Source organism: Phragmites australis, chromosome 12 (genome assembly GCF_958298935.1).
Source record: "Phragmites australis chromosome 12, lpPhrAust1.1, whole genome shotgun sequence".
NCBI classification, from domain to species: Eukaryota; Viridiplantae; Streptophyta; class Magnoliopsida; order Poales; family Poaceae; genus Phragmites; species Phragmites australis.
This window is the reverse complement of record NC_084932.1, coordinates 32,545,061-32,572,637: the sequence shown is the minus strand read 5'-3', so window position 1 is coordinate 32,572,637 and position 27,577 is coordinate 32,545,061. Positions and strand designations below refer to the sequence as shown.

Below are 27,577 nucleotides of genomic sequence, written 5' to 3'. Positions count from 1 at the left end.
GGCGGCGTCCTTGACGCCTCTCCGCGTGGTGCAGACCTTGACGCCATGGCTCAAGATCTTCTGTAACCCAGCCCTGAATACCAAATGTTAGCGAAACTCTCCCTGCACCTCACGGACAGCACCTCCCCTACTGCATAAGCAAGCACAAAACAGCTCTACCTTACTGTTATTGCTGGAACACAGAAACACAAAGTGATATTTGGTTCTGCTCTTGCTGCAAAACTGGGCTGCACACACACAGAGAAAGATATCACAGACAAGGTGGTTTTGGTGCTGCAGAACTTACAACTTTTCTGTTAACACATATTTATAGTGTACAAGAGCTAGTATTCTAAAGGACTTTTGCTGCTGATTTAGGATAGGTTCAACCCTCCTTATCTGTTCATAACTAAGCTACAAGAGTAGTGTTTGGTTTTGACTACTCAACCTGGACAGCTCAGGTTGCTTCAAATCTAAGCTAGTTTTAGCTTTTAGAACAACCATGGTAAATATCTAAGGTGATTAAAACTTATCTGTCATTGACATGAAGCGAGCGGAGGAGCGATGATTGGTCTGGGGTTTGCAGGGATGATGTTGCATTGGTGGATGGTGGCAGGAGAGCAGATCAGGTACGAGCCCGGGGCGCGTCCCCACCAATGTTTCTCAAGTGAAGTTATGGTTCGGTTCTCGGAGATGGGCGACTGTTGGGTTTCTCAAAAGCCACTATGCGATTGGGGTTCTTTCGGATCTTGCTTGGCTCTCTGGATTTCGTTTCTTCTACCAGCAGCAATGTTGACGACAATGGGGAGCAGCATGGAGTGGTCACAGTTACGGTGGAGAAGAATATCTTGTTGGACTTGACTGTAACTTTCTTTTTTGGTGAGATCTTTTTTCAAATGTTAGTGATAACGGTTCTTCCTTCTGCTCCCTGTTTTTTTACTAGTCACTATCTTTTACTGTAGCAAATTTACCATGTTGTTCTTGGCATCCTTCACGGTGTTCTTGGTGGCGAGGGTCGGAATCATCTCGGCGGGAACTACGCGCAAGATAGCTTCCATAGCCATCCTGTCCTCTTGAACATCAGCGTCGCCAAGCTCTACCATATCCCAGAGGTTGCAGGCTTGCAGCATCACTTTCAACATCAGTAACCACTCTGTGTAGTTTGGGGAGCGCGGTGGCGGGGTGCGGCGCGATTCGAGGAGGTGGGGTGGGATGGGGGAGCCAGCCAACTAAATCGAGCATGGCATCAATAAGATGTGCCGTAGCAGTAAGATTCAGCCATTGAAGCCAATAGGAATAAGGGAGATTCTACTATTTACCACTGAATAAGTTACCTATTTTACGATATGCTATCCTGGATCTACGTATTATTGACACACTGATGACATATCGTAAAATAGACACTTATTCAGTGGCAAATCTTAGATTATTCCTAAAAATAACCATCTATTGCTGTGTGGACTTAGTGAAGCGGTGGGAAGATGAGTGTGACCAGTGGACCCAGCAGTATATCCGTTCCTTTGTACTGCATAAGCACAAGGATTCAGCTATAGATAAATTATAGCCACAGGATCTTCCTTGTCAATCCCCTCAATCCTCTTCTGCAACAATCAGCAATTTGGGCTTCCACGAGCGCTTGTTTCGCCGATCTGGTGTAGCAAGGTGAGAGCACAATCCCCCTTTTCTATTGTTTCTTTTTTTCCTATCAACTTGTTTGGACCATTCAAGGTTCTGAATAGAACTCGAATGAGCTTGTTATTAATCGTGATGCAAGCCCATGCTCCTTTTTCCCTATCGTTTTTCTACTTGCAGATTTTAAGCTTGCATAGCTCCTTTCTTTTTCAAGTTTTTCCCCCTCTTTCTGGTGTACTACTAGGCTGTAAGATATCTAATCTTGGTTAAAGCAGTAACGTAATCTAAAATCTGCATGGAACTAGATCCAGCGGGAAAGAGTTCGATCCAAGTGAGAAGGTGCTTGACTAACATATTGCTAACCATGATTAAAGTTATTTATTAGAGATCGTGTCTAGTTGGAAAAGTCATGTATTCTTTAGAGAGAGTACATCCTTTGTATGGGAAGGAAAATTTGTAGTCAGTCTTATTCGACATGATTTTGTGACTTACAGAAATGAGTGATCAAACAAGTGATGTTGAAGACCTGGAGCGCATATTTGTTGATGCAACTGCAGAGCCAATCAAGATATCATATGCAGCTATAAAACAGATTACAAAAAACTTTGCCCAAGTGATTGGTGATGGTGGGTTTGGAGTGGTTTACCTGGTATGCTTAGTTCTTGATTGCTTTGCAAATTTTAATTTTTCATACAATTGCCTGAATCAGGCACAATGTTGATGTCAATGCTAAACGGGCATGTGAAACAGGGAGGTCTTCAAAATGGGATGGTTGCTGTGAAGAAGCTTGACATATTGAAGGATTTTTCTGATAAGCTATTTTTGGACGAAGTCTCCTGTCTAAAGAGGGTAAATCACAAAAACATTGCAAGATTTCTAGGCTATTGTGCAGATGCACAAGGTGAAGTGATGGAGGTAGAAGGAAAGCTTAGGATTGTTGAGGTACATCAAAGGTTACTCTGCTTTGAGTATGTACCTAATGGAAGCCTCCACCATTATCTTAAAGGTATAAAGTTTGCTACATTATTCATTATAAAGTTTGCTACATTATTCATCCCCATCTGTAATAAAAGAAGTACCTCAAGATTTCAGCTATCCATTCACCTGATCATGTGAGATGTCAAATTTCAAAGTTTTATCGTGCCCTAAATATGCACACTAACCCTTTGGAACAGTTTCTTAGAATATTTGAGCATGTACTCAAATCATCTTATATACCTGGGTTTTGAATTTCGAACTATCATGCTGCAATGGGCATATTATGTATACTGTTACTCGCATCATCTCTTAAAGGGTCACTAATATATTAGAAAGTAGAAACTAACTAAAATTACTTGGTAGTGTTTACCATCCAAACATTATGAATATCAAAACTTTCTTGAATATGAACGCATTAAACATTTTTGTGCTCTTCTATTCACTAATGCAGAAAAAACTCATGGATATGAATGGAATGTGCGTTATCAAATTATTAATGGAATTTGTCAAGGTTTGCATTATCTTCATAAAAAATGCATTTATCATTTGGATCTCAAACCTGCAAATGTGCTGCTGGGTGCTCACATGGAGCCAAAAATAACGGATTTTGGCGTGTCACGGTGCATTGATGAAGAACAGTCCATGATGGTCACTGAAAACTTTTTTGGAACACGGTAAGTTCATCTCTTTGAGACCTTGAAATCAAATATGTGAAATTAGCTTTATGCCGTGATTCTTCAAACCATCTTATTGCCTGCAGGGGCTATGTTGCACCAGAATTCATAGAGAAGAAACAAATATCTTTCAAGTCAGATATATTCAGTTTGGGCGTTACAATGATAAATATATTAACGGGGCGTAACGGGGGTATTATTGAAAATGTAAGTATAATTTACCAAACCTTTGTAGTACCTTTGCAGGACCTCATTGTTGGTGTTTCGATGATGGCTTGTTAGGTGCTCCTTCAAATTGTCATGTTGTTTTTGTAGTTATGGTGGTTGTAGTTCCCTTAGCCCCTTGCATCCTGTCTAAGTGGTAGTTCATCTAGTTTGGTGTCGTTTGAGGTTTCCCCCAAGTGTGGTTTGAGGGTGGTGCTGTATGTGGCGATGTATCCCCTTGGGATCGGCTTACTGCCCTTTTGGGCTCAAATCTTTTTTAATATAATAGGCGGATCTTCTGCTTGTTCATTTCAAGAAAAGAAAATATTTTAGAGAGTATAGATTATGATTGTGATTATGAATTAGATTCAAATTCGTATCCTCACACAAAACTCCATCAAAATCAGATTAAAACCAAATTGCAGCATGGGTATTTTGTGCATGGTTTGAATTTTAATTTGAAAGATTTAAATCCCGAGTGAGTTTGGGATACTTTGCCCAATGTAATTTAAATGTAGTTTGGTTCTAATTTATAAAAAGTTTAAATCTTAGTGATTTTTGCTATTCTATTAGATGAGCAAAGCAGGTTGTGTATATTCAGCAGCATGGTGCAAATTTTGGGTGTTGGGAGCAAGCCAGTAATGTTATTAGCTTTAAGCATGTCCTTGAGGAGTTCGAGATCACTGCAGTATGAGTGATTATTCAGGATGCCCTGGAATTAGGAACAAAATTGGTCCCCTATTTTTCAACTGAACAGTGTAGTTATAACCCAATACAGTACAAGGGAATCTGGCTCTTAGTCTTCTTCCCCATAGATCGGCAATAAGCACCAAATGGATTGTGCCACCTTTTGATCCATTTTGCCCATGGCGTGTCGTAGTCCTGAAAAAAGCTGATAAACAATTTTCATAAGATGGCAGTCATTCTGAGTCATGTAATTATATGATGAACGTACATTCCATCACAAATTTACTCGCATCATTCTAGCACCTCTAACCTATACATTCTAGATTATATATCCTGTCAAAGTTAGTACAGTTTGACTGGAGACATTGTAATGTGACACTTTTCGATAATAACTGACCCTACTCTTCTGGCGTTTACGAATACATTGTAAAGAAAATTACAGAACCAGTTATCGAGATTTAACTTGAAGAGCCTAACATGTATTGAGTTTTGCTTTATGTGTTAGCATCATATACATGCTCTCATCATTACTATATGTTAGTGGCAGGAAACCATAGATGTAGACTGCCCACAAATGAAGAGATGCATTGAATTAGCACAAATTTGTGTTGACAGTGATCCACATAACAGGCCTACTATGACTGAGATAATTCATAAGCAGAATGAGACAGAAACAATGTTTCAAAAGGATCCTCCAATTATTAGAGAGCCGAGAAATGACCCTGAGTCTTCACTATACCAGGTATTATCATTCAAGCCAAAATATGCAATCATATTATTATTTTTATGTAGATGTTACATATTAGGGATTTATCTAGTTTGTATGCCATTCTTTCGGTGCATCTGTGTATCCCACAAGAAAACTTCCTATGGGTTACTGAAAACTCGAGATACACAAGGTCCCGAGTAAATACTACTTGATGTTCTATGAGATTGTTGATGATGCTAGTATAGATTTAGATACTAAGCCAACAATATGATTGCGATCAAACACGGAGAGGCAGTAGTTCAATTAAACTCACAATAGCATGGTACTAGGTGATTAGAAGGGCGTTGAATAAGGGAAAATTTCTGAATTTAACAGTAAATCCGCATGTTTCGCTCTATATGACAGTCGATCCGCACATCTTTTCATAATTCTTGTATCCCGTGCCACTCACCATTTTCCATCCTTTTTATTTTCTTTTGCACCTAGAGGGACCAAAATGCCCATCTCCATCTGTTTTCTTTTCCTCCGCATGTGTGGAATGTGACAGCAGCGGAAGATGTGATAGTGACAACGGAAAATACGAACTAGGAAGAGTTTGGAAAGAGAGACTCAGCTGTGGTGAAGGGAATACTGGTGGAAGAATGAGGATAGTAAGAACGGGATTTGTTAAAGGTGACATCCTGAGAAATCCTAATCCGAGGGGCAACAAGTTCATATCAACAATAATCCTTGTGCTCTGTACTATGGCTGTGTTTGGTTGGGCTGAGGTTTTTGACTTTTGGGTTGAAAAGTTAGCTTCTGGCTGATGGCTTTTTGCTATTGGCTTTTGCAATAAATTTTTAGCTTTTTAGCACACCAAAAGCCAGAAAAGCTCATTTCAACTAGTTTTTAGCTTTTAGTTCATTTCATCAGAAACCAACTTTTCAAAAGCCAGCTTCTCAGCAGCCTATTTGGTTGGGTTTTTGACTTCTGAGAAACAGAAGCCAGGAAAAGTCCAACCAAACAAGGCCTATATCAAAGGAAGACACACTCAACTGACCGAACAATGAGCTTAGTGCGCTCATGACTGAAGGTGATTGTAGCTAGGAGGTATGTTTTAGAGGCGCTCATAAGGAGTACATCCTTGAAGAATAGAGAATGGCTACCTGTTAATGACAAAAATAGCTGTGGAGACAGCCTTGGCCTAGAAGTGAGGTGAAAGATCAGAAGAAATCAGAAGAGCACGAGAAGTCTCAAGAAATTGATGATGTTTGTGCTTAGAGACACCACTCTAACCATGGGCACCAAGGCTGAGACTTAGCAAGAGTGCCATGGTCAACTAGATAGTAACGATGTGCTTCCGAGATGTACTCACCAGCGGAGTTGACACGAAAAGCTAGAATGTAAGAGCCAAAATGAGTGCGAATCACAGCGGCAAACTGCTAGTAAATAGAAAGGAACTGACCACGAGATGACATGAGGTAAACCCATATAAATCTCAAATAATCATCAATAAAGATCGCATAATATGAGTGACCCCCTTTCGAAATAAAGGGAGCATGTCCCCATACATCAGAGTGTACAGGATCAAAGAGACACCATGACACGAAATTACTAGAAGAATAAGGGAGTGCAGCTATTTGCCAAACTTACAACCTGTACAATGAACAACAACATAAGTAACCAAAAATAGGACCTAAGACACCTCTGCCCACCAAACTGGAAAGTCAAGAACCTGAGAGATGGCCTAGACGATGATGCCAATATGCAAAAGTGGCGCTAGTGGAAGCAGCTAACATGGAGGCGAGAGAACTAGATAACTGGTTGTCCGAAGCAGCCGAAGGAAGACGTATCCAATGAAGCTACCGAAGGCATTGAGTCATGATGCCTAGGACCTATCCCCACTAGAAACCTAGTAGGAAGATCCTGAACACAACAAGAATCAGCCTCAAGAATGTTACAAAACCCATGACCAGTGATTTGATCAGCAGACAAAAGCTGCATTGTGATCGACAGACAAAAGCTGCATTGTGATTGATAGACAAAAGTTGCATTATGAGTTCAGGAACATGAGACAGTAGGAATATAAAAGGAGGAAGTAGAGAGAGTGCCCCGTCGTGCAACAGGAAGGGAGGTGCCATCTCCTGTCTGAACTATGAGCAGGCCTGTATCTTGGCATGTCTAACATGGGTGACCGCACAGGGCCCCCAAAATCAGAGACCCCAATTTGCAGTTTCTAATGTGTAATTAGTACATAGGTTTGATTTCAATCAGCAGCATGATGGGTCATGTGAAGCTGCACAACAGCAACATTTACTCTCAGAGTTGAAATCTACTCCCATCGGCCTATTCCCAATTAATCCCATGTAGCCAAGCATTTTACCATCTCTCTCTCTATGCTCTTGCGTCTCTCCGTCTCTCCCCGCTGAATCACATTGCTTTGCTACCACATAACTCCTTGTTCAACATAAAATTAATTCCTCAATTATGTTCCTACCAATTAGTACTCACTATTTCTCCAAAATAATCACGTAAATGATAGTTTATCCGTTCATCCCTCTCTTCTACTTATTCTTTGTATTTTTCACAAAGTTGCATATTTTTTATTCATCTTATGTTGTTACAATAATCTCTAGATTTATTAATTGATTGTGGTAGCTGTGTAGTGCTGGTTCACAAATCCTAAATGGTTTTGGACCCTTTACCCGGTTGCTCTGTTGAGGTGTGCAGAGTATGTTGTGTCGAGGTTTGTGGCTTGTTTGACAACATCCTTTGAGCATCAATATGTTATTAATTACTAGTATTTTAAGAAAATTCTAGCTTACAATGACAATTATTGGGGGAAAATATTTTCCATTGAGATTTTTTTCAATCGAGGGTATGATTTTATATTTAGCATAGGGCCTCTGAATTCTCAGGTACAACCCTGACTATGAAGGCTGAAATAAGAGATGACATGGAAGACAGACGAGTCGAATCTAGAGCCATGTGAAAAGAGGCACCGAAATCAAGAAACCATTGGGATGATGTACCTGGGTGGGAAGGAGGTGTGGAACCAGAAGCCTGAGCAGTAGTCCTATGTAGTCCTGTGTGCTGAAGTAGAAGCTGTAGTTATGTGGTGGTGGAACAGTGCGAGGACCTCTTGCTCTGCGGCAGACACATGATGAGAGCTCGACTAACTAGAACTACCGCCAGGACTCGGAGAGGATTGTTGTAAAAATCTAGATGCCCAAGAGAGGGAGGGGGGAGGGATGAATTGGGATTTTCTCAACTCAAAAGTATCCTATAATTTTGCAACCTAGTTCCAAACCCTATCTTCTAGCAAAGTATTTCTGGGAATGTAAATCAAAATTGAAGTACTAAAAATGGATTGCAAGAAAGTAAATACGGAATTGAAAGAGAGGGTTAGGGACACTCAATTTTTTTGCCAAGGTATCGGGAAGTTGGTGCTTCCCCTAATCCTCGTTGGAGCACCTGCGCAAGGATATTGCTCCCCCTTGATCCACGCAGGGATCAATTGCTCTCTAGTGGTAGTCCTTGTCTGCTTCGGATCGGTGGACTTCAAACCATTACATCATCATCTTGGGGCTTCCACAATATCCTTCAAGAAGCTCACCAAGACATCAATGCCACCAAGCCATCTAGATGACGCCAATCACCAAGTATAACAAGCTAAGAACCTCACTTGACCTAGCTAGGACCAAAGAGGTAGATAGATGCACACTTGATTACTCTCTAGACACTAATGAAGTTCTTAATCTTCAATTAAGCACTTGCTAATCACTCTTTGTATCTCTTGGGGCTTTTGACTCTCAAATATGTGTCTCAACAGGTGGGGTGGTATTTATAGGCCATCCCCACTCAGAAAATTGTACACACTGGAAGATCTGGTGGTACCTTCACTTACACCACCAGAAGATCTAGTGTGTAAATTACTGATATCAGAAAACTAGCCGTTGGATGGCTTCAATCCTCAAGTTCAATCATCCGGTGCATATCATCACTTGACATCTCCAAACTTCAAGTCTTCGGGAAAAATCCTCTGGTGCTCACCGGAAGATTCGGTCTACTCTAAAAAATAGGGACTTGATCCAATTTAACCAAACTTTGTCCCGGCTTCGCTTCTTCAACACTTCGGGCTTTCATTTAGCTACCTAGCGCTCTCGACTCATCAAGTGTGCATCACAAACACCTCTCAAGCTCTAACTAGGTCAAGCTAATGTTTTTGACCTCTCTTTATAGTACGTCCAAAGGTAAAAGAATGTTCTATGCTACTCTAAGTGTCTTCCAACTTCAAATGACACTTGGAACTAGTTTAGTTCTTAATCTTCATGCATATCCTTTGCACTGTTACCATTAATATCAATATACCTCTGCCTACCTATAGTTTCACTCCAGTCGCTTCATCCTTTTTACTTATTTGAAAGTGGGCATCGAAAGGAAAGTGAGTAAGTATCATATTTTTGGAAATTAATTTCAGGCGTTGGATATAAAGAATAGCTCCTAAGTAAGGTTACTAAGGTGGCTAACAATGGTTGGTAGGGCGAGACCCACCGAATAAGCTCATTGTTTCCTAGGCGTGAGGCAATCTCCAGGTTCATGGACTTGCGGTCTCTGTATAAGTGGTCGCATAGAAGAGCCATCCATAAATACAAAGTCTGTAGACACTAAGAAACCCAAAGAAAACCATTGTGACCTAACTCCCAATTGTTCCTACAAAACACACCTTAGTCACAACGACCACGTTATCATTGATCACCAAAACTTACCATCCTTGATGAGGGGCCTAAATGCTCATAATCTCCTCCTTTTTTGTTGATGGATGACAACACAACATGAAGCAAGTGTATACAAAGGATAGAAGTATATGTAAATACATAAAACATGCTTCGACAATGAATATGACATAGTATATTAGGGGTTGTTTTGTTTAGCACTCTAGTGTGCCAAGCCAAAATTTGGCTATGACCAAACGAGGGTATGGCCAAATTTTGGTAAAGTAGGATGTATTTGGATTGTAACTATGTCAAAATATGTTGGTGTGAGTATGAGATGTGGGCCCTACATGGCAACAAAAATTTTAATACTAAAACATAGTCAATATGGGTCTTGATTTGTAGGTTTAATTATAAGGAGCACGAAAGTTCAAACAGATTAAGAAACGGAACCACGGTTTAAGATATATAATCGTTTCAAGGTTTTTCATCCAACAATTAATGCCATGCAAGACAAAGCAACTCACCCTCTCTACTCCTGCCACGTTAGCCTGGCATGGGCGTTGGCTGCCCAGGGAAGCTCGTGCAAAAAAAAAAACGGGCGCCTAGATCTTGCCCAGGTTATGTGAAGTAATGAGTTGGGCAGGCCAAAATTTCCTTGGCTAGCCAAATTTTGGCCTTAAATCAAATGAAGGTCAAATTTCTTGGGCATGACCAAATTTTGGCCTGGCCATTTAGGGTCACCAACCAAACAACCCCTTAAAGAATAAAGCATATGATCATATTCTAAATGAGTATATTATAAAGGATATGAGTGAAGCACATATACACTAATAATATCATGGCATGATCAACATGTCATGGTATAGAATATAAATGAGAGCACATGACATGAAACAATCACATGATATAGATATGGAATAAGCACATGTCAACAAGGGAATATGTCATGTTATAGAGTATGAATAAGAGCACATGACATGTAACATAAGGCATAGTATAGGTATGAACTAAAATTATGTCAATAACAAGGCATAGCATAGAGACATAGAATCAGATATAGATAATACCGTTCTTGCTTTTTTCTTACATTTTTTGCTTCAACTTACCATACCTTAGTTGTTCATGAGACTCCCCCTCACTGTAATCACCTTCATGGTCTTTTTCTTGATAATGGACGTGTACTTCATGACAATCATTTCTAGATCTTCTCATCTCAATCTTGATCTTTTTGATCTTGAACTTCCTTGATCGACTCTCTCATCTTGATCTATCTTGATCTCTCTCATCTTGATCTTGATCTTGATCTTCTTGATCAACTCTCTTTGGTAAACCTTCTCCCCTTTTGTCATCAAACACCATGAAAGGAAGACACGTAAAAGGAATAAAGGGGAGATACAATGCATGATTCTTTGAATATGAAATGCATGTGAATCATACTTGTAGCACCATGACATAAACTAAACCCCCCCTAGAGGCGTGCATATATAGGATTGAAGACAAAATTTATGCACTCTTACAAAGGGTTTTGGGATAGGGAGAAGAAGTTATATCATGGAAGGTAGCAAGGTATCAAAGATATGTCCCAAAGAAAGATTTAGCATAGCATACCTTTGGAGATTTCCAAGTGACTACAAGAATAGGCTAGCAAACATGTTAGTCTCAAAATCACAAAACATAGGATATGTTTCCTCTAAAATTGTGCATACAAGTAATTAAATAACTTGTGAGAAATGTACACATTGTCATGAAAGATAATTGGGGAATATTCCCTATATTTTGGACTCATAGCATATAAAAGATATGAAATAACACACATAAGCCGCAAACTAACTTATACTAGTTAAAACATGTAGATTTCCCAAGGATAAGATATATGTTGGACTCAACCTTGATGAACACACGTGGACACGGTGAAAACACACAGGAATTTTTTGTGCTGCAACGCTGCATCAGCTTTTCTGCTCTGTTCCTCTTATATAACAGCAAGAAATCAACTCTAAAATATGGTCTTAAACTAGTTTTAATGGCCCTAATAGCTTTGATGACCTTAATGGCCCTAATGGCTTTAAAAAGGAGTAAAATCACCACTAAACAAGGAGTAAAAACACCAGTAATGGTGGCTGTTACAGCAAGATTTATTCTGGCATTATTCTCCTCCTAAATCTTGCTGCACCTTATTGAGCTTCATGGAGACCGATCTTAGAACGAAGTTCATGGAATCTGACGCGGCCGAGCGGCTTCTTGAAGATGTCCCCGAGTTGCTCCTCCGTGTGGATGAACACAACGTCGATCAAGCCTTGATCTGCACACTCCGGAATATAATGATAACGTGCGTTGATGTGCTTACTTCGATCGTGATGCACTGGATTTTTGACTAAAGAGATTGTGGACTTGTTGTCCACCTTCAGGACCGGCATGGTGGGCTCTGAGCTGATCATGTCAATCAAAAGTCGTGCCAGCCAAATGCCCTGGCACACTGCGGAGGCCGCGACGATATATTCTACCTCGCAGGACGACAGTGCCACCACCTTCTGCTTGGACGACTATCAGGTGATGGGGTTGCCGTCGAGGAAGAAGATCATCTCGAAGGTGCTCTTCCTATCATCAAAGTCGTCGACCATGTCACTGTCGCTGTAGCCCAACAGACACGGCCACACGCTCTTCTTCCCGGCCGTATAGAGAACACCCAATGTTCTTGTCCCTGCAACATAGCGCAGTATGCGCTTGACGGCGATGAGGTGCTCTTCACATGGCGCCTCCATGAAGCGACTGACGTAGCCTACTAAGTAGGCCAGGTCCGGTCGGGTGTGGACGAGATACCGGAGGCTCCCGACTAGACTCCGGTAGAGAGTAGCATCGACCAGCGGGGATGAGCTCGACTTGTTGAGCTTGAGACGTACCTCCATTGGAGTCTGACAGAGGTTACAGTCCACCAGCCCAGCCTTCTCCAGAATCTTCAACGCGTAGGCAGATTGCCCGAGCTTGATGCCGTCTGGGCTCTGGTGCACCTCGATGCCGAGGTAGTACTTGAGCGCTCCCAAATCGCTCATCCAGAATAAGTTCTTCATCCCCCCCTTGAACTCGTGGATGCCGATGGTGTTGTTGCCGGTGATGATTAAGTCATCGACGTAGACGCCCACAATCAGCCGACTACCACTTTCACCTCGCGTGTACACTCCGAGTTCGGAGCTGCTGCGATGAAACCCGAGCGTGAGCAAAGTGGCGTCCAACTTCTCGTTCTAGGCGCACGGCGCTTGGCGGAGACTGTAGAGCGCCTTGTGGAGACGTAGCACCTTGTTTTTGTGCTTGTTGTCGATGAAGCCGGGCGGCTACGCGATGTACACCTCCCGGAGATCACCATTCAAGAATGCCGACTTGACATCCATATGGTGAACCTTCCAAGATTGATGCGCAGCGATGGCGAGTAGGAGCCGCACCGTCTCCAAACGGGTAACAGGAGCAAAGACCTCATCGAAGTCCACCCCCTGTTGCTGGACGTAGCCCTTGGCGACAAGACGTGCCTTGTGCTTCACAATGTCTCCATCGTCTTCGCGCTTTACTTTGTACACCCACTTTAGGCTGATCGCGCGGTGACCTGCAGGGAGATCAACAAGGCTCCATGTCTTATTGCCAGTAATGGAGTCCATCTCCCGCATTGCCTTCCGCCAGCTGTCGCTTTGCTCTGCTTCAGCAAAGCTGCTTGGTTCCTCAGCGCTCACCATGTGAAGCTCGTCGAGGTCGAGTTGGCACAGTGCGTACCCTCGTGGCGTTGTCGGACCGAGGATGTTGTCGACAGTGCGGTAGCACTGGGGATCATCTTGCTCAGCAGCCGCATCAAGCCTGGAGTCGTGCGTGGGTGACGTGACGTGTTCGATCGCCACTGGAGTTCGATTTGTCGTTGCCGTAGGTGTTGCTGGAAAAGATGTTCGGCCATGGTCCGGGGAGCTCATACGCGTGTCGCGCACTGGCTCCCTAGTGATCACGTACTCTACGGTGAAGGGGTCGTCATCGTTCACCTCGTGTTCCTCCTCTGAGCTCCATTTCCATTGCGTCAATTCATCGAACACGACGTCGCGCGTCACATGCATGCGCCTGGCGATGGGGTCGTACACTCGGTATGCCTTGGACCCGCTCTCGTAACCGACAAAGATCATTGGAGTGCAGCAGTCATCGAGCTTCTTCAGGTGAGGCTGCACATTCTTGACATGCGCGATGTAGTCAAAGGTGCGGAGGAAGTGCACTGCTGGCCGCACGTCATGCCAGGCCTTGTACGGAGTCTTGCCATCGACGCTTCGAGTCGGTGCACGATTGAGGATGAAGACAGTGGTGGAGACGGCCTCACCCCAGAATGTTCTGGGGAGGCCCTTTGCCTTCAGCCTACTTCGGGCCATGGCGACCACTGTCTGATTACGACGCTCAATGACCCCATTCTGTTGTGGAGAATAGAGGGCCGTGAGCTGCCGCTGAACACCATGCTCGGCGCAGTAGTCTCCAAACTCCACCGACGTGAACTCGCCACCGCGATCGGTGCAGAGTACTTTGAGCTTCCTTCCCGACTCCACCTCCGCCATGGCTTGGAACCGCCTGATTGCCGCTGGAGCTTGGTCTTTGCTCGCGAGGAGACTGAGCCATATGTAGCGGCTCAAGTCATCCACCAGCAATAGGAAGTAGCGGTTGTCGCTTGGCGTCGTTGGCGTGATCGGCCCGCAGAGGTCACCGTGCACAAGGTGGAGAATGTGCTCCGCGTGATACTTTGCCAGCTTGGGGAATGATGCTCGCCTTTGCTTCACGCCCCCAGGAGCCCACGACGACATAGCTGCACCTGGATCAACAACACAGGCTCTGGTACTAAATATTGGACTCAACCTTGATGAACACACGCAGACACGGTGGAAACACACAAGAATTTGCAGCAGCTTTTCTACTCTGTTCCTCTTATATAACAGCAAGAAATCAACTCTAAAACATGGTCTTAAACTAGCTTTAATGGCCCTAATGGCTTTGATGACCTTAATGGCCCTAATGGCTTTAAAAAAGAGTAAAATCACCACTAATGATGGCTGCTACAACAAGATTTATTCTGGCATTAATATAACACAAGCAACCTACCATATGATGGAGAAAGCCACTGAGGGAACCAAGATCACCAAGAAAATGTTTGAACCACATTGCCTATAAATTCAAAGATTAAGGTTTTAAATTCGCTAGGACATGGTTCAATAGGCGTTAAGCATTTATGTCAATTTAAACACATTTATTGGGATGTATGTTCATATTTAGAATGAATTACTCCCCTAAATGTGATATTTTCCTTTGTGATTAGCTACCGCAATGCATATGCAATGCAAGTATATGATACAATGCAAGATATTAAACATGATATATCACATATGAAGCATGCAAGAATTTAACAACATTGCACAAGAGAGAATCTAAGCAAGTCAAATTTGATCCCTTCTCAAGCTTCTTCATGGTGGACTATACCCTTGCTTTGAGCAAACCAAAGGACCACCGGCTTCAGCTCTAACCCATATCCACCACTATCTTATGAAGATTAGACATTGCATCTACACATGGCATAATATACAAATGTAGTAAATATACACATGAAATGCAACAAACATGACATAGTATAATCACTTGATGTTAGATGCATCAACCTACAAAAGGTTGCCTCATCCAAGGGTTTTCTTAAGATATCCGCCAATTGATCCTCCGACCTAACATTCTTAAGCAAGATATCACCTTTGTTAACATGATCTCTATGAAAGTAATGACAGATATCTATGTGCTTTGTACGAGAGTGTTGGACGAGATTTTTGCAATTTTAGGAGAAAAGCCTCATTAAACTTTACATCGTAATCTAGTAAGGTTTGCTTCGTATAGAGAATTTGAGCACAACATGCACCGGTCGCAATGTACTCTACTTCCACGGTGGATAAGGTTACAGAGTTTTGCTTCTTAGAGCACCATGCAACTAGTGAGCGCCCAAGCATATGACATCCCCTCGAGATGCTTTTATGGCTTACTTTACACCTAGCAAAATCCAAATCGGAATAGCCAAGCAACACGAATTGTGCACCTTTAGGATACCAAAGTCCTATACTTGGAGTGTGCTTGAGATACTTAAGGATTCTTTTGACTGCACATAAATGCGATTCCTTAGGGTTTGCTTGAAATCGAGCACACATGCATACACTAAACATAATATCGAGTCTAGATGCGGTAACATAAAGCAAACTACCAATCATAGAGTGGTAAAGTTTTTTATCAACCGGTTTACCTTCCTCATCCAAGTTAAGATTTCCATTGGTAGGTATTGAAGTCTTGATTGGTTTGCAATCATCCATCTTGAACCTCTTAAGAACATCTTTAGTATATTTCACTTGATGGATGAAGAGCTTTTCCTTTAGTTGCTTGATTTGAAATTCGAGGAAGAAGTTTAGTTCTCCGATCATTGACGTCTCAAATTCCTTGAACATAATGTTTCCGATTCTTTGCAAAAATAATCATTAGTGGATTCAAAAATGATATCATCAATGTAGATTTGGCAAATGAAAATATCATCATCAATCTTCTTAGTGAACAAGGTGGTGTCCATCCTTTCAATCTTAAACTCCTCCTCGAGAAGGAAGTTTCTAAGCCTCTCATACCACGCCCTTAGAGCTTACTTGAGACCGTAGAGAGCCTTGTTCAACCTATAGACATTATTGAGATGTCTAGGGTCCTCAAACTCGGGAGATTGCTCAACATAGACTAGCTCATTTATGAAAACATTCAAGAATGCACTTTTAACATCTATTTGATAAAGCTTAATTTATGATGAGAAGCATATGAAAGAAAGATATGTATGGTTTCAAGTCTTGTCATCGGTGCAAAGGTCTTCCCAAAGTCCAATCATTCAATTTGTGAGAAGCCTTTGGCAACAAGTCTAGTCTTGTTGTGCATCACTACTTTATTCTCATCTTGCTTGTTTCAAAACACCCACTTGGTACCAGTCACATGCTTGTCTTAAATCTTTTCTTCAAGTCCCCGTACTTCATTGCGAATAAAGTTATTGAGCTCCTTTTGCAAGGCCATCACCTTATCTGGATAGTTAAGAGCTTCATCTACATTTCAAGGTTCCAAAAAAGTAATGTTCACAAAAAAGAAGCACTATATTGATTACAACATGTACGAATACCATTTAATGGACTACCAATCACCAAGTCGATTGGATGTGCTTGAATTCGAGGGTTGTGCTTCCTTTGTGGCTCTTGATGCACGGGTTGAGGTGGACCAATATCTTGAGCCTGAGCTTGTTGTTGAGAGATATGAGTTTCATGTGATGGAAGAATTTGATTATCTTGAGTATCTTGATTTTCTTAAGAAGAAGAATCTTGAGGTGAAGAAGGTTGAGCTTGGGGTCAAGCTTTAGTTTCTTGAGGTGGAATAGGAGCTTGATTGTTAATCTTCTCATCATCACTAACTTGAGATGCCATTGATCTTGAAGGTATATCTTGCACATCTTGATCATCCTCTTTAGACTTGATGTCTCCAATATGCATATTCTTCATTGCTTCTCTCAATGGCTCATCACATACATCATCAAGGTTTTCATGTACTCCATGAGATTCATTGGATTCATCCAATTCCATATCATAAGTTTCTTCAACAAGACTGGTAGTATTATTGTATACTTTATATGCCTTTGACTTTGGTGCATACCCAACCATAAATTTAGTGTCAGTGCACCTTTCAAATATCCCAAAATGTTTCCTCTTCTTGAAGATATATCACTTGCAACCAAACACTCGGAAGTAGGAGATATTGAGTCTCCCCCCCCCCCCAATTGAGCAACTCATATGGTGTCTTCTTCAATAGACTGTGAATGTAGAGTCGGTTGGATGCATAACATGTGGTATTGATTGCTTCTACCCAAAGTCGCTCCAATGTACCATACTCATCCAACATTGCCTTTACCAATGTGATCAAGGTCCGGTTTTTTCTTTCAACTATACCATTTTGTTGAGGAGTGTAGGTGGATGAGAATTCGTGCTTGATGCCTATATCCTCACACTAAGCCTCAATGTTGGTGTTCTTGAGTTCCGTACCATAGTCGCTTCGGAACTTCTTGATTGAAACTTCAAATTCATTTTGAGCTCACTTTGCAAAGATCTTGAAGGTGCGAGTGGCATCGGACTTGTCTTCGAGAAAGAAAACCCATGAATACCTTGAGTAATCATCCGCCACCACAAGACTATAGATTTCCCCCACGACTCTTGTAGGTTGTTGGTCCAAAGAGATCCATGTGCAATAACTTCAATGGTCTTGAGGTTGACATGACGGTCTTGTAACGATGAGAGCTTACAACTTGTTTTCTAGCTTGACAAGCGCTACACAATTTGTCCTTTTCAAACACCACATTCTTCAATCCAACAACCATACTCTTCTTGAATGCTTTCTTAAGTTGACTCATATCAATGTGAGGAAGTCTTCTATGCCAAAGCCTACCCAAGGTGATCTTGGTGAATAGGCATGTGACCAAGCTAGCCTCATTTGAAGTGAAGTCAACGAGATAGGGATTGCATGCCTAAAACCTTTAAACACTAAATCATGGTTATCCTTGTTAATAATAACATCATTATCACTAAATAAGCATGTGAAGCCAAGATCACAAAGTTAATCTACGTATAAGAGATTGAAGCTAAGAGATTCAACTAGTAGCACATTAGATATTGAGAGATCAATAGATATAGCAATTTTACCCAAACCTTGAACCTTCCCTTTGGAGTTGTCACCAAATGTGACTCTTTCATGATCACCATTTTCTTCTTCAAGAGAGGTGAACATTCAGACGTTTCCCGTCATGTGTTGGGTGCAACCACTATCAAGCACCCAATGATGTTCGTCGGACTTGTAGTTCACCTTATTGTTACCTTTAGCAATAAGGCATCAAGATGACGGAGGAAGTGGTAGAAGAGATTACTTGAGGGCAACTGTGGAGGCTTCTTCATCTTCTTCATCACTTGAGGATGAACTACTTGAGCTTTCTTCGAAGATTGGCCCTGTCAACAATAAGAGCTTTTCGATCATCATTCTTCTTCTTTTCGAGATAGCTGACTTTTTCTTCATCATCACTTTCTTCATCAAATATGAAGCCCTTGTTCAATTTCTTGAGCATCCTTGTAGTTTTCTTCATGAGAAGTGCAAGCTTTGCATTATCTTCTTAATCATCTTTTTCATCATCACTTGGCTCTTCTTTCACCACCTTCTTCTTTTTCTTCTTCTTCTTCTTCTTCTTCTTCTTCTCATCAACACTTACCTTGAGGGTGATGTTCTTGGAGGATAAAGAGATCTTCTCATATCTACTCAACAAGGCTTCGTTGGCGATGATCTTGCCCAAAGCCTTGGAGATAGGCATCTCATCAAGATCTTGTTGATGTAGACTAGTGATGATATTGTCATATTTGGGGCTTGGAAGAACTTGAATCTTCTGCACAACTTCACCATCATCCAAAAGAATTTGATTCTTCCACTAGAGCATTCAAATGAGAATACATGTCATTAGCATTTTCATGAGGAAACATTTCAAGTTTCTTAAGCTTCAATTGAATAGAATGATAGCACTCCTCACGCACATCTTTGGACCCCTAATGAATTTCTTCAAGAGTGACCCATATCCTATGAGCATCGGTACAATTACAAACTCTACCAAAAACCTCCTTGCTAATGACCTCAAAAATGATGTTTCTAACCTTAGCGTTCCACTTAGCTGTTGTTTGGTGAGCACTCCAGGATACCCATCCTTAGCGGCGATCCATATTCCGATGTCAATAGACTCAAGATACATAGATATATGAATTTTCCAGTAGGAAAAGGTATTGGCATCGAAGTCAAGGCCTAGGATGTGCGCTTTCGTCATGTTGCACGGCTCCAGAGGCACCGTGCTCGTGACATCAAATACCGGTGGATGGCATCCATGGTGGATCTTTGCATGCCCAAGCTGTTCTATCGGAGCCGCCTGCCTACAGCCGGATTGGCACTCCTGTTCGTCGTGGACTTGTGGTTCAGTTGCCTATTGGCTATTGGAACAATTCGCTATTTTTCTTACTTGGGGCTCAAATCAAGGTGAAGAAGATGGCTCGACAGGGACATTTTGGTCCCTTCGGATGGAAAAGAAAATAAAAGGGATAAAAAAGGAGTGGTACATAATAGAAGAATTCTCCGGGCCAATATTATATTTTGAAAGGTGTGCGGATTAAGTGTCATGTAAGTGAAGCTTGTGGATTGAGTGTTAAATTTTGAAATCTCACGTTAAATAAAAGCCTGAATTATTTTCCACAGGTACTGTTCTTGACACCTCTGCCATACTATTGACAAGCTATACTGCAATACAAATGTTACTTGTAGAAGTCACCGGCGCTGCCATACAAATGTTGACACCCTATACTGCTTATAGAAGTTACATAAAATGTTTATTTTGATTTACCTTTCTTGTATTTTAAATTCAATTTGAAAATATTCCCTAGGAGTTATGTTTTATATTTTTCGTTTCAGGATGTGCAACGATTTCAGGCATTGTCCATACAAACTCTTCGCGAAAATTCCAGGTACACTTGCTTGTTCTATGTTTTTGAAGGATCTGAAGTAGTCCCCATTTCGTATATGAATTTATGGATTGACCAAACGCAGTCCCCGTTTCCACAACTAATTATATTTTTTCGTTATGGTGTTCTACCCTTCGTTTTAAGAATTTAATATTGTCCATTCATTTTCTTTTTGTTTTACGTGAAGCAAGTGGAAGATTTTATCTTTGTTCACACCCGTTGCTATGTTATCAACCATATGCGGACAGGCCCAACAGGTGGCCCATGTAGGCAAAGTTACTGTAGCACGCTTGAACAGTACCCTCGCGTCGCGGCTAGGTCAAGCCGCCGCCACCTCCACCCCTTCCTTATCATTAGGTTACTTAGCCCTTAAGTTAGGTCAAGTCGAGTCTCCTTTATATATGAAGGCCCCCTGTACCCATTGCAAATAAAGCAAGAAGTAAAAGGGTTCAACCCTAGCTCTCTAGCGCAGATTGTGCCCCTTCGCCGCCCTCCCTCTCCCACACGCCTAGGGCCGGCTAGAACTAGGCCAGTGGCCCTCCTCCCTCCTCTCTCCTTCAGTCCTCTCCAACAGAACAAAGCACATGACATGCTGGTTTCATTTCTTGTTTCAGCCGAGGACCCCAGGTCAATTTAGAAACTCCGCCATCATCTAGCCTTTTGAGCTCCGATTTTATGAGCTACACTATCCTGGCATGTCTTCATGTGGTTCACTCGTGTATCGCCTCACTTTCTCGTTTCTACGCCATGGATACCTAAAGCTTGATTTTTTTGGGGTAATTGATTAGATGGAATGGTAAATTTAGGGTTTGGAATTTGCATTAGGAGTATTTTGTTGACAAGATTTGTACTTAGCTCAAATTGGAACAAGATCCTTAAATTTCCAATGAAATACCCCAAATCTAAACAAGCGCTAAATGTATTAAGTTCCTTTTTTGGTTATTTGTGAAGAAATTCAACGATTAATGGACTAGAAGTCCAGGATCCAATCTATCATTCAAACACACGGAAAAGAATGGTAACAGGAAGAAAACTAGTATTTAAAGAAAGATGGATGGGTCTCAGCCCTAAATGTTCATTTAAGTTAGCATGTCATGTAAATAATAAATCAATTCCCCATCTTGGCAAACAAAGAATGTGGACTAAAGATAGTTTCCATGCACAGTCTTCCCAAAATTGCTCTCCAAACTCACATTCACCTTTTCCAATAGGCTTGCTATAGTAAGAAATAAAGGGGAATTTTTTTCCCCCATAAATCCCCCTTAAGTCACCAGTTTTCAGTTTACCCTCCCTATCCCCTTACGTAACTCATTTGACACGCCCACAGCAGGTATACATACTATCTACGCCCCCCCCCCCCCCAAAAAAAGGCCCAAGAGGGGGGCTTCTATTTCCTTGTGAGCCACTAGGTAGCCAACTAGCTAGTGGTCATCCCAAAATAGAAAACTTCTCTTATCCAAAAACAGAAAGTTTGCTTGCATGCTTACTAAGGGGAGGTAGAATGCTAGGACTAAGGTGCCATAGTTATACCCATGTGTCTTGTGTAACTTATGAATATCATCGCCGTTCATTTGGACGCCCAGGAGCTCCGTTAGTGACGTGAAAAGACGATGGTGCCCTTCTGCATATTTTATAAATTTAAAAGGTGAACTTCTGGAGCTCCTAAATTCACACTGATTTTCGTGCTCATAGAATAAATAACAGAGAACCCATTTTAACTAGTTCCAACCAAAAATCACTTACAAATTTTAAACGAAAATTCCCTAAATTTGACTATTTTTGTACTTCGCTTGAATTTTAAGGGCATAAATTTAATTTCCAAAATTCAGGAAAAATTCATGAATATTCATACTAACTAATTTACTAATTTCTAAAATTATTGACAACCCTAAGTTACCAGCAGCCACCCTGTTTCCGATGGTATTTTCCAACCCAAGACTTTTGCGATGGTATTTTACAACTCGAGCTCTTTTGCAATGGTATTTTCCTAATTTCCCCTTTTTTTTGTTAGACCCCCTGATTCAATAAAATTTTAATTGAAACTTATTTGGGATTGCGTTTTTGGATAAGCATGCAAAAGTGTTTACATATAAGAAATTCTGAAACCTAGCTGGCACCGAGAAGGGGCTGACAATTGTCCTGTGTGCAAGAAATAAAAAGAGGGAATAAAGTATCATATGACATGTTCTATGGATCAACAACGTGCCTGTCCTTGATATGTTCGGCTGTTTCGTTGTTCTTAATCATTGTTGGATTAACATTAATTCAAACACGCACACGTCAGGATTCACAACTGACCCAATAAGGAGGGAAATTGACTTAACAAAAAGTGGGGCACTGTTAGACCTCAAATGTTCAGAGTGTATGGGGACATAGAGATCCTTACCGGATAAAATTCATTTTGAAGCTAGGTTTCAAAATGGGTTGTCAATAATTTTAGAAATTAGTAAATTAGTTAGTATGAATATTCATGAATTTTTCCTGAATTTTGGAAATTAAATTTATGCCCTTAAAATTCAAGCGAAGTACAAAAACAGTCAAATTTAGGGAATTTTCGTTTAAAATTTGTAAGAGATTTTTGGTTGGAACTAGTTAAAATGGGTTCTCTGTTATTTATTCTATGAGCACGAAAATCAGTGTGATTTTAGGAGCTCCAGAAGTTCACCTTTTGAATTTATAAAATATGCAGAAGGGCACCATCGTCTTTTCACGTCACTAACAGAGCTCCTGGGCGTCCAAATGAACGGCGATGGTATTTACCGGCAGCCACCCCATTTTGCGATGGTATTTTCCAACCCAGGACTTTTGCGATGGTATTTTGCAACTCGAGCTCTTTTGCGATGGTATTTTGCTAATTTTCCCAAAAAAAATGTTGAATCCGCAAAAGAAATGTTTAATTGACATGTATCCTAGGAAATGTTGAGACACTACTTTCTATATGTGTCAAAAAAGGAGAAAGAAAAAGGTTGATGAAGAAAGGAATAACACAGAAGAAAAAGGGGAAAAAGAAGAATAAAGGAAAATGATGAGAATGAAGAAGATGAAAAAGAAATGGTGGATAAACAAAAAATCTTTGATCGACAAAGGACATGAAAATTATTGATAGAAAACTGATCAACAGTTTAGATAAATGTTGAACCAACATTTTTCAAAAATATTAATTCAGTATTTTTGGGGAATGTTGGATCAACAAAAAAAAGTTGAACTAACTCAAAAATAGAAATGTTGAATCAACATTCTCAAGAAATGTTGAATCAACAAAAAAGTTAAAAACTAAGCTAAGAAATAAGAAATGTTGAAAAAAAATGTTTAATCATCATTTCTGAAAATGTTTAATCATCATTTTTGCAAATGTTGAATCAATATTTCTAAAAAAATGTTGAATAAACACTTACATAAAATGTTGATTCAAGAAAATGATGGATACATAAAAAATGTTGAGTCAATTAAAATATATTAAAGCAACATTTCTTGAAAAAAAATGTTGAGTCAATGAGTTTGGAAAGAACCAAAATAAAAATCATTGCTTCTCATGTGTGAAGCCACAAGGGACTGCGGTGGTTGTTGCCTGTGGAGCCTTGGATGGTTCCGTCGATCTCACTAGGGACGTGTTTGTCTAACTGTGTGTAGTCTGTAGGTCTAGGATGTGTGCATGGGGTATGAGCGTGTGTGCATATGTGAGGGGTAGGCGTGTGTATGCACATGTTCACATACTACAGTTATACCCAATTGAGAGGTGTAAAGAACAAGAACTTTTGGTATTCAAAAAAGTTTGAAGCAAATGTACTACACCATCAGTTATTTAGAATTGAAACATTCGACGGTTGTTAATTATTTTGTAGTGGTAATGGGTTCTTTACTGCACCCAATTTAACATTGTTGCTTTAAAAACACACAATAAATAGTATTTATGTGGAAATAGAGAGCTAGGGTGACTAAAGAGCTTGTTTTTTAACAATCTAGTACTATGCCACTATGGGTGCCAATAAACAAAAACGAGCTATGGGGCCAACTAAGAAACCAAATAACTTATGCGGGCCTTTAAGTATTTTCCTGAGAAAAAAGGTTAATGTAATCCAAGCTAAGTGTTCTCCCAGTTTATTCTTGAAACTTTGCTCTATTCAGGAAGCATGCCACTTTTTCATTGCTCTAATATCTTTGAAAATACATTGTTAACTCAGACTTGATGATATATTTGTGGAACTTAATGTCCTGGAGTGTATACTTGAGGGAAGCAAGAAGCCGAGTAATCTGTCATATCGACTTTTACAGTTCATCACTGAAAATTTTTCTGATGAGCGAAAGATTGGTACTAATCGATACCCAGAAATATACAAGGTAATTTTGTTTGCACCGCTCCTTCAAGTTTCCTCGCTGCAAAGCGGAACTTTATGTGTGGCTCCGTGCTAACAAGCCTTGTGAAATTTGACAGGGCATCCTGCGGAGTGTTACTGTACAGAGACTAATTTCCAGGGACCACCATGTCGATGATCACGTGTTTCATCAGGACGTTAAAGGCAAGACTATGGCTCAGCACCAAAATATCGTACGGTTTTTAGGCTACTGTTCTTATAATGAGGAAAGGCCATCTGAAAAAGATGGAATATCTGTCATGGCTGGCAAATGCGAAAGACTGCTCTGTTTCGAATATTTAAGCCACGGAAGCCTTGACGACTATCTTTCTGGTATGATAAAACAAACTTGGTGGTACCTACATAAGCGTAGGTCTAGAGCTGCATTTCCGTATGATGAGTTACTTCCTTTATTTCATCATCTTTTAATGATACAAGAAAAGATTTTATAAAATATTTGAAAACTAACACACCCGCCCCCTCTCTTCTATTGCCTTTACAGATGCATCTTGTGGACTTGAATGGAGAGTGCGGTATGAATTAATCATGGGAATTTGTGAGGGCTTACGTTATCTTCATGGAAAGCATTTCTTACACTTAGATCTCAAACCTTCCAATATACTGCTGGATGATAACATGGTACCAAAAATTTCTCCACCATTTGAAGTATTATTGGATATGCAAAAGCATTTGGTTGGATCGATGTAAGCTCTTGATGCCTCTTCTTTTTCTTTTGTTAGGTATTAAATTTGTTCACTTGGAATATATGAATTTTCATGCAGGGAATATTTGGCACCGGAATCCCGTTGTGGAATTATCTCAGTCAAGTCAGACATATATAGTTTTGGGGTTATAATCAGAGAGATACTAACAGGACAAAAAGGATGTTCTCCAATTGATAATGTAAGAACAATTTATGTGACCCTGCCAAGATGAAGATTCCGCCTGCAAGAGTATATCTAATTTAGTATAGGGAGCAAATCTACTAGTATCGGTATATATGTGGCTTGTATACTCTGCTTAAATCCTAAGTACTGTGGTTTTGCAGGTACTTGAAAGCTGGAGGAACAGACTGCCAACATCTTCGGCAGACACACTCTTGGAACAAGTAAGAGTATGCGCTGAGATAAGCATAGCTTGCATGGTTGAGGACCCAGCAAAGAGGCCAGATACACAGCGCATAATCGAGATGCTTGTTGAAACTGGACGTAGGGACGAGCTTATCAAGAAGGGTATGAGTGTCTTTACAGTAGCAGAGGTAAGCTTACTCATGGCAAGTAGCATGCTTCCACTAACTTTTTTTTAACTTCTGCACATCGCAATTTTCATTTTGGTTGCTCTGGATCGTTATGTGAAGTCGTTGATTGTTAAGCAGGCAGAAAAGGCTGGCAATGTACCAGGAGACGCAGGCTTTATGGTGAGTTCTCCCGTAAAGTATTTTGAGCGTCAGATATTTCTGGAACTGGCCGATAAGTTTCACAAATCCTGCTGTAGGTCAGGAAGGCAATACAATAGATCTTTTTGAACTCAAATGTCTGAAAACAAAACTGAGAACATGACTTTTCCTTCATCATGTAGCCACTGGGTTTCCAACTTTCAATGTGATAGAAAAGGTAACTGAAACTAATTGACAGAAGAGCTGTGAAATAGGGCAATTTATAGAAATGCTTCCAAATAAAAAAGCTAGAATGAGTGCCATGCTATTTATTTCCCACCACTTTGCATAGCTGTCTAAAAAATGACACATGTTAACCGAATATTGATTGGGCGCAAATTTTATTTTCTGGCTAGCTTGTTGCTACGGAAGCTTTGTTTTTTTTTCACTGTCAAAAGCACTGGCAATGAGTGGTTAGTTCTTATTTTCTTATACCTCTGTTCCTTCGCTCCTTTAGTGGTTCACAAATACATAGGCCACATTCAATCTTGAGTTTTCTGAGTTATTATTCTGAACTTCGTAACTACAACTGAACCCAACTACAATACACCCTACTATTCATCCCACCCGTATCATGAATATCATTAGTAGTATCGTAGGGGCAGGGCTGGAAACAAAGGCCACGGCAAACTAATTATTATGTGTATCTAGTAGGTCAAGTCAAAGTATCAGTGTTCATTTCTATTTTTTCTCTCATTCATTTATTGCTATCCACCGGTGGTCTGGTTTGGCGGACATGGCGTTTGCGGGCTCCAAGTATGGGCGCCAGCCGACGAGCTCTGAGGAGCGTCATGCCGTAGCTGTACACATCAGACTTGGCGGACAGCGCGTTGATCAGCACGGAAACTGATTATGTTTCTTGTTTCTTCTTCTTTCTCGTTTTTGCAGCAAAAGATCGTGATCAAGGTGAGCATGCCGTACGAAAAGAGCCGGTCACAGGCCATGAGGCTGGCCGCCAGAGCAGAAGGTACGCATGCGTTCTACCATGTTCTTCCCCTCCTATTAGTGTTGGAGTATTGGTCAGTACTAACATTGCCTCTGCGGGTGCCGTATGTGCAGGGGTGATCTCCGTGACGATCACTGGTGACGGCCGGGACCGGCTGGAGGTGGCCGGCGACTGCGTTGATGTGGTCGGCCTGGTCAGCAGCCTCCGCAGGAAGATTGGGCACGCCGAGATATTGCAGGTGCAGCAAGCCGGAGAAGCCCGTGCCCGTGGTAATGCTGCCGTATCACCAGCCCGTGCACGTGCTGGCGGCGCATGAATACGACCCCAACAATTGCCTCATCATGTAAACTAGTAAGGTGGCCCACGCGGCTAGCAGCACATTATAACTGCCACAGTAGTACTTTTTAAGATTATTAAGTCTTCTTACGTCTCATAGTTGAAGAAGCCACTAAGCATATGAACCAAAAAAAAAAGCGACATCTTTTACTTGGGATCCGTGGTTAAAGACTCACTTGAGCTATCTAATATAGTTACATGCTGAAGGCTACATAAGGGATGATCATTTTTTAGGATTCATCTAGAGCAACTACTTTTGTTTCAAGTTATGTAACAATTTTTTGCTCATGTGAATCCTGTATACTTGAAGCCTACTAGTATCAAATAAATAGACATTCATATGTTGCACAACTAATTAA

At 41.0% G+C, this 27,577-nt stretch overlaps 1 protein-coding gene across 4 annotated transcripts; it reads left to right on the top strand.

Moving 5' to 3' along the window:
• The first annotated feature begins 1,489 nt into the window (after positions 1-1,489).
• On the top strand, positions 1,490-27,577 carry LOC133886939 (uncharacterized). Of its 4 annotated transcripts, none has more exons than XM_062326850.1 (15): positions 1,490-1,641; positions 2,106-2,260; positions 2,362-2,617; positions 3,041-3,263; positions 3,350-3,470; positions 4,702-4,896; positions 20,100-20,152; positions 24,331-24,487; positions 24,582-24,834; positions 25,004-25,205; positions 25,284-25,404; positions 25,550-25,759; positions 25,874-25,918; positions 26,825-26,903; positions 26,996-27,577. In XM_062326850.1, the coding sequence occupies exons 2-15, from the start codon at positions 2,108-2,110 to the stop codon at positions 27,196-27,198; spliced, it is 2,271 nt and encodes a 756-aa protein (XP_062182834.1). In that variant the 5' UTR covers positions 1,490-1,641; positions 2,106-2,107; the 3' UTR covers positions 27,199-27,577. The 4 variants fall into 4 exon arrangements, with proteins under 4 accessions (XP_062182834.1, XP_062182833.1, XP_062182832.1 ...); XM_062326849.1 differs by having other exon boundaries at positions 1,491-1,641; positions 4,696-4,896; positions 25,877-25,918; XM_062326848.1 differs by having other exon boundaries at positions 1,491-1,641; positions 4,696-4,896.